We start from the raw sequence: 14,354 nt of genomic DNA on the forward strand, positions 1-14,354 counted from the left end.
CTGAATGCAGCTACCAGCAACAACAACAGACGAGACAGAAGGCAGAAATACTTGCCGGAGCAGTTGGCGAGCGCAGGTTGGTCAGGTAAATAGCTAGGGAAGCAAGAAATTGGAACGGAGAAAGCACAATTAAAACAGTTGTTTTCACTCTGGAGTACCTAAATTTATTTTAAGAATAGTAGCTGCGTTGCTTTGAGAGAGAGAAACTGGGATAATTCAACTTTTGCAGATTTGTAACTAGTGACAGGTGTTACGACTGCAGTCCTATAATTATTTCCTTGGAAGTAAGTAACACTGAACTCAGTGGGAGTTGGTTTTGAGTAAACCCGCAGTTTTCCAGTACAAACTGCCTACTTAGATCTCTCATTCATTTCACTGAGGCTTGTATTAGGGAATGACTATTATCCCCGTGGCAGTTTCCTGTAAAACAGTAAGTTCTCAGAGTTTCTGTCAACTGAGCTGGGACATTCGGGGGGGAAGGAGGCAGAGTATATTTTTAATGACAGTTTGGAAAATTTCTTTGCAGCTTGAAAGTCAGAATACTTACTCCACCTTAAACTAACAGTATTATAGTGACTCTAGTTCTTTCTCGAACGATGGAGAAGATAGGAGGAGATATTATATTGTCCCCTATGCTTTTCAACACCTACCTGACATCCTTGGGGGAGGTCATTAGGAGGCTTAGGCTGCAGTGACACCAGTATGCAAATGATACAGAATTCCATTTGCTAGTCCCAGGGAGGCACTTTTGAGATGGATAAGGGGAGCAAGCTGAATCTTAATCCAGATAAAAAGGATGTGCTGTTGGTTAGGAAAGCTGACAGACTGGGTGGTTAAACTGTGGCATTTCTTTCTAAACAATGTTAGCAAATTAAGAAAGATTTAAAAGGCGATTACTGTAGATTAAATTGTGCAGAATATTGCAGTTACTAGTTGTGATAGCCTCCAGCTAGAGGCAGCATTCCAAAGATGCTTGTGGGGACCAAGCGTTTTGATCTTGTTGTTCTTGTTTAGTCCTGTCCAACTCTTCGTGACCTCATGGACCAGAGCACACCAGGCACTCCTGTCTTCCGCTGCCTACTGCAGTTTGGTTAGGCTCATGTTTGTAGCTTCGAGAACGCTGTCCAACCATCTCGTCCTCTCTAGCCCACCAACCAGGGTTCGTCTCGCTCTCTAGCCCACTAACCAGGGTTCATCAGACTGATGTGTATGAGAAACTGTCTCTTCATTGGTGCTCCCAAATTTCTAGAATCCTATCCCTATATGGCTTTGTCTGTATCGTGTCTTTTTTTTCTTTTAACCCTGTTCATTCAGTGTTTTTGTGATCGTTTCACTGGTCATTAGCTATTGTTTTTAATCTGAGTTTTGGACTGTTCAGCTTTCAGAGACATAAAGAACCCAATAAAATACAACGTTAAAGGTTTGGGGGCTGTTACACTGTCCAGTCATTGCATATCCTGCAACTTCTGGCTAAAATCCCATAACGTTTTACTACCACAAAATGTTCTAGTTTATTTTCCCCTTGCCTTTGGTTTTCCTATAGCCCCTCTGGGCAACAGCCTTGGCGAAACATCACAAAACTAATACTGTAAAGCAGATTAAATCCACCACTAACGCTCTCGTTTAGTGACAAAAAGAGCATGTTGCAGAATAAACACCAGTCTGGAGGGGGCGCACGGCTGAATGGTCCAGTGGGAAAATAAACCTTTAAACAGTTCATAAAACGGCACTGGAAAGGCAGGAGAGGCATTGCCACAAGTCGCAAATGATGTGAGATGCATTATTCCATGAGTGTTTTTGACTCTGCAGCATGGAATGGAGGTGTTGGGTGGAGGTGTCAAGCTGTGGCTGAATCTGCATTAACATACAATGTTATCATAACATATATCAGCGCTGTTTGAATACTTGAGGAAATGTGATAGCCCAGAAATACTGCCTTAATGAATGACTTGAATGAGGCCCAAACAGGAATTTATCCTTGACTCTTAGAGAAATTAATGAAGGGATCAGGTAGAAAACGTAAACTCCCAGGTTTATTTTATTTTTTGCTAAGTATGCACATTCTTAAAACAAACATCTTAGCTTATCTTCTTTCAGAGATAACATATCTATATTTACAGAGAGCACATTAATACAATCTGCATTGATAAAGGCAGTATAATGGGCAAAGGGACTTATGGAAAATGAGGTAAAAGGTCTTTTTTAATCAAGAAAAAAAGCCTTACTTCAGCAGGAAGATTAGGCCTATTCTATGTAATTGAGTATGTTTTAGCAGATGTGTCCATACCAGAGCAGTTTCTCCTTTCCCTTTTTAAAGTTTTCTTTCTAGTGAAAAGCCTTTTGGCTCAGAAGATATGAGTCAGCAAACAGAGCACAAAGTTCAGAAGAAAACAAGTCAATTGTCACTTTATAGGCCTTCGGGGTTCTCTCGGACAGTTTTTGGTCCAGCACAGAAACCAGGCAGGTTGTGAGGCATCAGGCATAAGCCTGCATTTTATTAATGTTTGATCAGGACTTGTATATTAAAGAGAGAGCTTAGACTTTCAAAAGTTTCATGCCAGGCACAAGACCTGCTGCTTAGAGAACCTTGACAGTGTTTTCCTCTTAGACAAGGGGCCCCTTTTGATTGATAGCAGAAAGCAATTCTCAAAGTCGTAAAAGCTGAAATTACAGACTGAGTAAGGACACTGACCTTACATGTTACAGAAGATAAAAAAAGGCAGAGATAAACATGATTAGGAATGAGTAAATAGTAAAATAATGCCAATGTGCCTCCCAGTAAAATGAGCCAGATCTTCTTTCCAAGGTTAAAAAGGCCAAGACCAAATGGAGAAGCATCTAGCTGGCAGAAATTTTGGGAAGTCTTTTAAAGCTGTTTCTTTCTTAAACTGAGAGAGTTTGAGGGCAATAAATGTTGGGAAAAGATAATGGGAAAAGCAGCTGGCTGAAGCAGCTGGCTGAAGGGGGGGATGTAAACTAAAGAGGTTTCTTCTGAAACTGTTTTAAACTGAGTTCCTTTTTACAAAGACCTTATCCTTTTTAAGAGGCTACCTGTGTTGTGTATTAAGTGTATTGGCATAGATGTAATTATGCAAAGGATTTAAGAAATGCTAGATTTCATATAGTTGTAAAGAGTTGTATTTTATCCTGGAATTAAGTCAGCCACCAGCCCAGCCCTCTTGCTAGACAGGAAGACGCCATCCAAGCTGTCCTGATATATTGGCTGTCAGACATTTGTTTGGAAACCTTCAAATGAAGGAGATCTTTCAATGTTGATGTGAAACTCAAGATCCTTGACATATGTTTAAGATAAAAATTTAAGATTAACCATTTGTTTTAGAAGGCAATAGGGCAAGGAGGGCAAGAGGTGAGCTGGTAATTAAGATTCCTTGTTGAGACACATGTAAGATATATTACTACTTATTTGTCATTTATAGATGTAACAATATATAGCTCTTTGTGTTCCATATAAGGACAGGAGGATATGGGTGTATCTTTTAGGATTGGATATAGCAATCAGCCAATAGGAAATCCAACCAGGCTGATTGGACAGAGGCAGCCACAGGAGGAGCAAAGGGGGCTGGATTAAGGGAATATAAGGGCTGGCCATAATGGCAGGAGGCCAGGCCAGAGCTTGGTAACCATATACCACTGTGCCTCTCATTTATTTGTCTGACAAATAAATAATTATTTTAATTTCTCTATTGCTGCGTTGAATATTTCATTCCAGCTAAGCGTTAACCACAAGCAGGGTGCTACAGTTGCACTTTTCCCTGACCTTGTATTTCTGTCAGGATTGCCAACACCTGGCTGTCACCTGATCTAGGGGCATGTCAGATGAGGTCCTTTGAAAATCCGTGTTCTGTATTCTGAAAGTGTACTAAAGATCAGACCAGACATCTATGCCTTCTAGGCCAACCACTTATTCTCCAGGGTGATCTTATAATGATATAAATTTTAATGGGTCTACTCTGAGGAAAACTTAGTTGAACAACATCCAGATTGTTTGTGTTATGAAATAATATATTCTGGAAATAATATATTCTCTTTGGTCCTTTGAAAATGCACCTGATTTTGCTCTCTGCTTTGTCCTTGAAATTCCGTTGACACAGAGGGGACTGCAAAAGGTTCAGGATTCAGAGAGAATATAAAGCACGTTCACAAAATAAACTACCCCCATATCTTCAAAATAACATCACTGGCGTCCACCATTCATGCTCAAATGTTCATGTTGTCTAACCCACGTTCTTAAGTACAGGTATACCTTGGACCTTGGATTCCTGCAGCCAATCAGAAGCTGCAATTTAGTTTTCGAACGTTTTGGAAGTCAAATGGACTTGCGGAACGGATTCCGTTCGACTTCCAAGGTACGGCTGTATATAGGAAGAGTCATAGGAGAACCTTGGGTGTGCATGTGTTTATGAATCAATAATGGGCATCTGAGACAATAGCAGAAGTGGGGAAACATACATATGAATTTGTTCTTTGTGAAAACTGCTATAGTTTTGCCTAGAAGGCTGTTGTGTAATGCTAAGGGATGGTCGAGAGCCAGTGTGGTGTAGTGGTTAAGAGCGGTAGATTCTTAATCTGGGGAACCGGGTTCGCGTCTCTGCTCCTACAGATGCAGCTGCTGGGTGACCTTGGGCTAGTCACACTTCTCTGAAGTCTCTCAGCCCCATTCACCTCAAAGAGTTTTTGTTGTGGGGGAGGAAGGGAAAGGAGAATGTTAGCTGCTTTGAGACTCCTTCAGGTAGTGATAAAGCAGGATATCAAATCCAAACTCTTCTTCTTCTTCTTGTATGTTGAGAGATGTCCAATATTTTTTCTCTCCCCAATGGCACTGACACAGAATAGGTGTGAACAGTGTTAGAAACTCAGATATATAAGCTAATCACCAAATGGCAACTTACACCTAGGTTACAGTCGCCACAACAGAATATCTAGGCACCTGTTTAGCAGTAGTGGTGGTGGTGGTGGTGGTGATGATGATGATCATCATCATCTATACCACTTTGTTTATTTATTGATCTAAAAAAAAATCTCAAAGTGGTTTACAACACAATAAAACATCAATGCAGAATAAAAACTAATTCAAGCTTTAAGGGGAATAGTTCAGATCCTTCTCTAAGGGACATTGTCCTTTCCCCATATTTATTTACCTACTTAATTTATATAGCTGCCCTATAATAAAATAGTAATAATTTTTATTTGTATCTGAGGCCAGGCTCAGAGCGGCTAACATCATAAAAACAACACAATATGCATAAAAACAGACATCAATTAATTAAAATACATATTAAAATTAATTCAGACAAGTTAAAATCTGGGCAGGTGGCAATTGTCAGGTTGGAGTTGAGAGTGGTTAATACTTTGCCAGGACCAACTGTTTTCACTGATCATACAAGGACCTGTGAGCTGGTTAGGGGCCTCCTTCGGGCTTGTTTTATACAAAGAAAAGCACGCCAAACTGCATCCTGCCCAAAGGCCTGGCGGAACAGTAGAAGTACTCTGGGAAGCCCATATGGTGTAGTGATTAGAATGTTGGTCTAGGACTTGGGCGGGGAATCAGGTTTCAAATCCCCACTCAGTCATAAACTTCACCGGGCGACCTTGGCCAGCCACAGCCTCTTAACCTACCTCACAGGGGTTGTTGTAGGTATTAACTGAGGAGGGGGGGCGAACCATGTACACCTTAGAGAAAAAAGTGGGCTATATATGCAATAAATAAATGCTTCTGCTTACCTGCCGACTGGAGGGGCCAGCCAGATAGAGATGTCAGTCACCAACCTGGTATCCAGAGATCTCCATGTGGTCACAATTCGACACTTGCCAGTTGCAAAACACGCCTGGCTAATTTCTAACACTGGTTGCTGGGGATCGTGAGCAGCAGAGGGCTATAGTACTCGTATCCTGCTTACTGGCTTCCCACAGGCACCTGGTAGGCAAAACTGGCATGAATGCCAGTAACAGAGCAAGAATGGCTTTCCTTCAAAACTCTTGTGGAGCGTTGTGTAAGAAGTTGCTTTAAGCAATTAGGCAACTCCCATAATCTGAGAATAGATTTTGAAAGAGAATTCTCAAGACGTGTTCTGTTTATGAGGACGAGGATGGGTTTGTGTACTCATTGAAGATTGGCATCGTTTCAATAATTACAGAGGCGTAGTGTGGGAGAGGCATTGGGGCCATGGCCCCGAGCCAACATTTTTTAAGGGGTGCAATCAGGTGTCCCCATGACAGGCAAGGAACCCTGGCAGTCCGCACCCCAACCCCAGCTGCCCAGTCTACAGGGGGGGTGAGACCGCCCCAGGTGTCAGCAATCCACGAGGCCGCTGGATGAGTACAGTGGTACCTCTGGTTATGAACTTAATTCGTTCCGGAGGTCCGTTCTTAACCTGAAACTGTTCTTAACCTGAAGCACCACTTTAGCTAATGGGGCCTCCTGCTGCTGCCACGCCGCCGGAGCATGATTTCTGTTCTCATCCTAAAGCAAAGTTCTTAACCCGAGGTACTATTTCTGGGTTAGCGGAGTCTATAACCCGCAGTGTTTGTAACCCGAGGTACCACTGTATAGGCTTTTCCCATGGCCTTGACTGGCACAATCAGATTATAAGTCATGAACCCTCATCTTCAATCCCAGTTTCAGTTTAATTTTGTGTATTGATTTGCATTTCAGATGATGAAGGAAGGTGCTACATGCTGGGAACCTAGCTCTCGAGGACATCAGAGACAGGTAAAAGGTACCACTCCCACAGCTTTCAGTGGTACAGTTTTAAAGTTGATAGGGAAAGGTGCCGAATTCCAAAAGCAGAGAATTCAATCCATAGCTACAAAGGAATTTTGGAATGCGCTCAGAGTGCCCTCCTGATGCTTCCTTTGGAATTCGCTGCATTATTTTTCTTTATTCATTTTTATATACCACTTATATCCCAAAATATAACTGGTGTACAACTACAAAATCAATACAGAATTGAAATACACAGTAACAGTTCCTTTGGGGCGTGCAGGCCTGGATTTGGGCAGGGAGAGCAAGATAGCTTTCCATTATTTTCATTTATTTCATAAAATGTATCTAATGCTTGATTGTATATATATTTAAAAACCTCAAAGAGATTTACAAACAGAATAAAACAATAACATGCACTAAATGGAAGTGCCAGGGAATCCCCACATACAACACATTACAGTAATCCAGTCTTGAACTATCCAATGCATAAACTACTGTGGCCAAGTTTCCCAGTTCAGGAATGGTCATGGCTGTTGTACCATTTTCAGTTGGTAAAAGGCACTTCTAGCCACTGAGGCTACCTCCAATGATCCAACTACCTTCTGGAGTTGGATCCAGAAGCTCCCCCTCCAAACTGTGAATCTGCTCTTTCAGGGGCATTGCAACCCCATCCAGGGTAGGTAGGCAGTTGACCAATTTCTTGGACGTGGAAACGATTACCCACAGTGCCTCTGTCTTTACAGGATTCAAGCTCAGCTTGTTTTACTCAGAAACTACATTCTGTTCAGATTAAGATGCTGTGGAGAGATAGAGCAGCTTGTCATTTGCATTCTGAGGGCACCTCCCTGCAAGATTCCTAATAACCATTCCCAGTGTCTTCATATAGATATTGAATAACAGTGGAGATTAGTTCAAGCCCTGTAGTTAACCCTTTTAATTATGGTGTGTGTGTGTGGGGGGGTGTGATTGACGAAATGGAAGCTAAACTAAATTTGGGTGTCACCTTCACCGGTCAATAGAATTGGTGTTATTATTATTTTTTTAAAATCATATTTATTAAAGTTTCCAAAACACAAAAGATAGAAATACAAAGAAAAAAGAAAGATAAAGTACACTTAAAACCTTACTTTCATTGCCAGCTTTCTGGGACTCCCCCATCCCCCTCCCAACTGTATTCCCCTTTCATTAATTTGGTTCTACAAGCTCTTACTCCCAATTTAAAGCTTAATTTGTTTAACCCACTATTCAATTTAAATTATACAGTCTTTCCACCATCCCTCATCATTAACAGAAAGAAAAAAAAATTTTCCCCAAGGTCCACCCCAGTTTCCTTCCACGAATTCCCTTTTTTAATAAACATGTCCAATCAAAATAAAGTGATATACCAGAAGCTATAGAAAGATATAGAAGATGAAAGATATAAAAATATTCGAAAAATAGTTACACAGCCTTTGGATTCCAAATCTCCCCCCCCCCTTCCCCGGTTTGAATTCCCCATATCCATCAGTCTGTCTATTGTCAGCCTGGAGATCTCAAATCCATGGCCAGATTTTTCCCCAGTTCCACCTTGCCGGTTTTTGGTTTTTTTTTTTAATTTTAATGATATTTAACTTCAAACATCCAGTCTAAAAGAGGCCCCCAAATGGCCTTTAGTTTCCTTGGTCTTTATAGCTCCCCCCCATTGTTCTTTCCAAGTCGTAATCAGTCCTTTGTTCTTTTTGCTCTCTTTCTCAAGTTTCTTGTCCTGTTCCGCTGCTAAAACGTTCTAATTCAGAAATTTGGTACCTCTACAGAGGTTATTGTTGTTCAGGAACAAAAACTTACGTCCAGTCCCTTCCTTTCTTCAATAGAAAATTCTATTGTCTCCTTTAATATAAACACCTCTGTAGACGAAATACTGTTTCGGTTTTGCAGCTTTCCCAGGAGATAACAAGTCCTGTGTGATTCCAAGAGTATTTTTCCTCTTACGACCGTTCTTGTAGTGTCCCGAAACCCCTCTAGGGGGATTGTAGTAACTTTGTTTCCTCTGATCCAAAAGTCAAATAGTTGTTCCTTATTTTCAACAGTTTATATCCAAATTGTAGCAAATTGTAGCAAAATTAACCAGCAAGGTCCTCATGGCAAAGTCCTCTTTATATTCTCCAACTTTGACAGCTACTTTGACAGCTGTCAAAGTCTCTGTCTCTCTTCACCAGGCTCTCTCACGAATCGCCCCGGTTCCCTGGGGGGGGGGTACATTTTCCTTCTCACCCTCCACTCTTCTCCTCCAGCACAGTTCTTATAATTTCCCATCGTGGAATATTAATAATTTTTATCAAAAATACGCTTCTCTCTCGACCTTGGTTACCCAATCCTTGTTTTAGAATGTTTACAATGGGGGGGGACTGACTTCCTTTTTGGATCTCCCCCGCTCGTGCCGAATCCGAAAAAAAAAATTCTTTTTTTCTCCTTTTAAACCCAGTTTCCAAATTACTCACGGGTTGTTGTTTATAATCCGAATTTTCAATAGAAGAAGTCAGCGCTCTCCGTCGAATGGCATGCGGCTTCACTCGGCAGGGAAAGCAGAGGACTCACAGCACCACGCCACTCCCCGGCACCCGATCCGTAGCCTTTAAAAAGGCTCCTTCACGAGTCGGGAGGGCGCTAACAGTGCCAGCCGAGTCACCCATGTCCACGGGCTCCGTGGTTTTTAAGGGTCCCCGCGTCGCCGGCGTGGTAGGACCCAGCCCCTGCCGAGCAGACTCCCTCCGGAGCTCGGAGGGAGTCCGCCATTCGGCGATGGCGCCAACCCGGAAGCCCCAATAGAATTGGTGTTAAAGTCCACTGCTTATTCCAGCAGATCAATGCTAATAATTTCTCATCAACATTTCAGAACAATCCTGTGACACACCACCCCAGTCTCTACAGCAGTGTGAGATTCCAGGGGTCCAGGCACTTAACCCAGGGCCTGAGTTTCCTTAGGAACTGAGGCACCATGGGGACTGTGGTGTCTTTATAATATATGGTATATTTGCACATATATACATACCTGAGCCTACATTGGGAGGTAAAAAAATTACCCTCCAAGCGGGTTCCGTTTCTTCCATGGCTGCTGCTTGGATTCAAACTGTCATCCCACATTGCTCTGATTCCCCTTTCTACAGCTTGGAAACTCCCTGCAAAGCACAACCGTTTTTTCTTTAGCTTACCGTATTTTGTGCTCCATAAGACACACTTTTTTCCTCTAAAAAGTAAGGGGAAATGTCTGTGCACCTTATGGAGCGAGTGTGTGGTCCCTGCAGCTGAATTGCCCGGGGCGAAAAGCAGATCATGCCTTTTTCTCTTTTTTTTAAGAAAGAGGGAAGGGGGTGTTGAAACAAAGCCGCTGAGCAGCTGATCGGCAGAGAGATAAGGGACTCTAGCGAGAAAGGAGGCTGCCTGTGAGAGGGGAGGTAAAGACAGCAAACTTGCAAGGAGAGGAGACAGGAATACAGTGGTACCTCTGGTTACATATTTAATTCGTTCCAGAGGTCCGTTCTTAACCTGAAACTGTTCTTAACCTGAAGCACCACTTTAGCTAATGGGGCCTCCTGCTGCTGCCGTGCCGCCAGAGCACAATTTCTGTTCTCATCCTGTAGCAAAGTTCTTAACCTGAGGTACTATTTCTGGGTTAGCGGAGTCTGTAACCTGAAGCGCATGTAACCTGAAGCGTATGTAACCTGAGGTACCACTGTACTAAAACAAGCAATGAGAAGAGAAATTAGAAGAAAAGGAGGAGGATGAAACTGTTCCAGCTAAGGAAAAGATGCTAGGGCAAACAAGAGGGAAGGGGGTGTTGAAACGAAGCCACTGAGCAGCTGATCAGCAAGCGATCAGGAGAGAGATAAGGGACGCTAGCGATAAAGGAGGCTGCCTGGAAGCGGGGAGGTAAAAGCACATGGATCCTCAGGATTTTTGCATTGGGTCACCCCCAAATTAACCATCAAATCACATAGCATGTCCATGGCTACAGCCTGCACCCCAAAAAAAACATGCATCCACTGTTTCGTGGGGTCGCAATGGCGCAAAAACGTGGTTACAAAGCACGGATCCACATCGATTCTCAGGATTTTTGCATTGGGCTACCCCAAACTCACTGTCAAATCACATATCATGTCTGTGGCCACAGCATGAACCACAAAAATCATACATCCACTGTTTCGTTCAGAATTTTTTTTTCTTGTTTTGCTCCTCTAAAAACTAGGTGCGTCTTATGGTTGGGTGCGTCTTATGGAGTGAAAAATACGGTGCATTGTTGCCCACAGCAATCGTGAACCTACCCCCTCCCCACTCTGGCACTGTCTTTCTGGCTAACCCAGGGCTCAGGGCGGGGCTCTAGCCATGGCCTTGCACTTTATGGGCCTGGATTAATGATTCATCTCCAGGTTATCACCAGGCTTTGCTTACCTAATAATCAACATGAGCTGCATCCAAACCACAGACTGACTCTCCAACCCTTCATTAATTCTAATTAGGGTGCCTCACAAACTCACAACAGTACTCTGCCTACTGATATAACACTCGTCGTTCATGGAAGGAGGTTGAGAGCAAACACCTACAGAGCTTCCAGTCTGTCTTTCCCCAAGGCAAGGAGCAGTAGCTTTTTGGAGAGTGGATGAGCGGGGTGTAAGTTCTGTCAACCTTTCCAAGGTTTTATATAACTCCTTTAAACTACATTCATACTTGCTAGATTCCCATTTTCTGTGCCTCTCATTCTCTCCATTTTTTGGCTTATTGACATTGAATATGTCCTTGTGTTTTCTTGTATTCTCAGGTATGGAAGTTCTGGGATTCGATGAAAATCGCTGCCTTTATACTGGGCCCTGCCCTGCTCATGTTTGTTGCTTTCAGGAACTCAGTCACATGGTAAGTCCACCCGGTCCCTGGAGCTCAATAATGGTTTGGCCAAAAGGAAAGCAGCAACTACTACTGTCATAGGATCTCTTTTGTGTTTCAGGCACCTGGAGAAATTCTGGGGAGCCTCTGGCTTGTTCTGGCAGACTCAGTGGGAGAACTTTTACCACCTCCTAGGGAGAAATGAATGGGCGATTTTCATAGTTTGTGAGTCACTTTGAACTGAAGTCAGTTATTGTCTGTGTTTTTAATGGCTCTTTCAATTCTGTTAGCATTTAATTCCATTTTAATAATGGTCTTTTCTATGTTTTTAACTTGTTCTATTTTATCTGTGTAAGCTGCCTGAGTCTCAAATTGGGGGAAAAGGCAGAAATAGTAATACTGTACTTATAATAGTAATAATAAGCTCATTTCTTATTTATGTATAAGGGTGGTTTTGAATATAAAAGTATTCCTGTAATATAATACCTTGTCATATCTGTTCACCATTGGGCGTGTGCCCCATTGAACCCAAGCTTGCTGATACATAAGTTAGGCAAAACGTCCTGATTGACCAGTAATACATACTGTCCTTATTCCTCCTATCCTTCACAACATGCAGAGTTATGTGAAGTGACTTAATTTAAAGTTTGGGGCTGTGGCCAGGGCACAGATTATTATTATTATTATTTTAATATGATATTTATTGAAAGTTTTTGAGATTACAAAGAAAAAACAAAACAGAAAAAGAAAATAGAAGAAAACAAAGAAAAAACAAACCACATTCAAAAAACAAAATTACCCCGCAGACAAACAAAAATAAGTCCATCATTCTCAAATCCCCAAGTCTCATCACCTTCTTTCTTAGACCTCCTCCTCCTCCCTTTTTTTGTATCCTGGTTATTAATTATGCAGCAAATCCTTTCCATATTTCATAATATTCTGTCATTACTTTACCTTAATCTATTTTCATCTTATCTTATAAAAAACCTTAAAAACTTAAAACTTAAATCTTATTTTTACCGACTTCTCACAACCATAATATTCTTGCCTAATTCTTTAAACATTTATGCTAGAGCCAAATAATTTCATTCCAGCATTTTTCTAACATTCATCAATTTTATAAAACCATCCTGTTAATAAAAAGAGAAATAAAAAACAATCCAATCTTCATCCAGCGTCCCTTCCTCCTGGTCCCGGGTTTTGTCAGTCCTTTTTATCCCATCGATCTAGTGCATATAACCTGGCAACCTTATATCCAAGGCCCTTAAATCTCTTCCAGGTCCCTTCCGCAGCTCTTCTTCATATTCTCCTTTCACTCGTGGGAACTCCAACTTGATGATGTTTTTGACCCTTTTCAACAAATCAGCCCCTTTTCCATAGTCCAGACTCAACTCCATGTGGCATTTAGGAAGATGTTTCAGAATCCCTCCAAAATTGAGAGCCCCCACAGCTCCAAACATCTCACGGCCCATTGCCAGACTCGGAAAGTCCAAACATCCTTGCATAGGGGGGTCTATCCAACCCCCCATTTCCAAACTAATCCGAACTTTATCTTTCCAAATCTGGTTTTTTCCAAGTTCATTTGTCAAGTCCAAAAACTCTTGTTCCTGCAAGGCCGCAGCTCCTTCCATCTCTGGCTCCCAAGATTCAGCAGCATCCTCTTCTCTCATCTGCTCTGTCAGGACACACTCCTGATCTAATTCCTGGGTGGGCTCCACATAGTTTCCCACTGTCTGTTCAAAAATTCTGGCCGCATTAGTCATCAAATCCATCTTCTCACTTAACTGTTCCAGTAGGGCACTTGTTTTACAGAGAGCACACAACAGAGCTTCTGGAACATTGTCCCACAAGGTCACAATTCCTTTCCCACGATTGTAATCTGAGACAGCTGCAAGCTCCCTGGAATTAGTTACAGTTTCACAGTCTCCCTCAAGAGGGAGAACTTCTATTTGTTCTTGCAACAAAATATCTTTTTTGAGATATTTTGTCAATATTTGTTCCTTTAAAGTGTGAAAGGAAACAAAGGAATCGCTCCACGGAAATAGCAGTTGACTCACAGCACCGCGCCACTTCCCCCTCTTCACTTCGGAGCCCGTTTGTGGGTTCCTTTGCGGGTTGGCCAGGGCACAGATTAACTCTCCAACCCTTCATTAATTCTAATTTTATTGGAACATTATGGTGCCTCACACCCTACAAACTCACAACAGTACTCTGCCTACTGATATAACACTCGTCGTTCATGGAAGGAAGTTGGGAGTCATTTTGGACTCACAGCTGTCCATGGAGGCGCAGATCAATTCTGTGCCCAGGACAGCTGTCTACCAGCTCCACCTGGTATGCAGGCTGAGATCCTGCCTGCCCACAGACTGTCTCATCAGAGTGGTATGTGCTCTAGTTATCTCCCGCTTGGACTACTGCAATGTGCTCTACGTGGGGCTACCTTTGAAGGTGACATGGAAACTACGACTAATCCAGAATGCGGCAGCTAGACTGGTGACTGGGAGTGGCCGCCGAGACCATGTAACACCGATTCTGAAAGACCTACATTGGCTCCCAGTATGTTTCTGAACACAATTCAAAGAGTTGGTGCTCACCTTTAAAGCCCTAAACAGCCTCGGCCCAGCATACCTGAAGGAGCGTCTCCACCCCCATCGTTCAGCCCAGACACCGAGGGCCTTCTGGTGGTTCCCTCACTGCGAGAAGTGAGGTTACCGGGAACCAGGCAGAGGGCCTTCTTGGTAGTGGTGCCCACCCTGTGGAACGCCCTCCCATCAGA

At 42.6% G+C, this 14,354-nt stretch overlaps 1 protein-coding gene across 3 annotated transcripts in view; it reads left to right on the forward strand.

Annotated features, from left to right (window-relative positions):
• The window catches only part of FAXDC2 (fatty acid hydroxylase domain containing 2), a 25,674-nt gene continuing 11,320 nt past the window's right edge, over positions 1–14,354 (forward strand). Inside the window, exons 1-4 of one of the 3 annotated variants that reach the window (XM_081181138.1) lie at positions 1–85; positions 6,674–6,730; positions 11,517–11,608; positions 11,700–11,803. In XM_081181138.1, coding sequence (XP_081037264.1) covers positions 5–85; positions 6,674–6,730; positions 11,517–11,608; positions 11,700–11,803 — 334 coding nt within the window. In that variant the 5' untranslated portion in view covers positions 1–4. Of the gene's footprint in view, positions 86–6,673; positions 6,731–11,233; positions 11,369–11,516; positions 11,609–11,699; positions 11,804–14,354 lie in introns of those variants that run through there. The other 2 variants (XM_081181139.1, XM_081181140.1) reach the window with 2 other exon arrangements.

Source organism: Podarcis bocagei (genome assembly GCF_964188305.1).
Source record: "Podarcis bocagei genome assembly, chromosome: 2".
Lineage (NCBI taxonomy): Eukaryota > Metazoa > Chordata > Lepidosauria > Squamata > Lacertidae > Podarcis > Podarcis bocagei.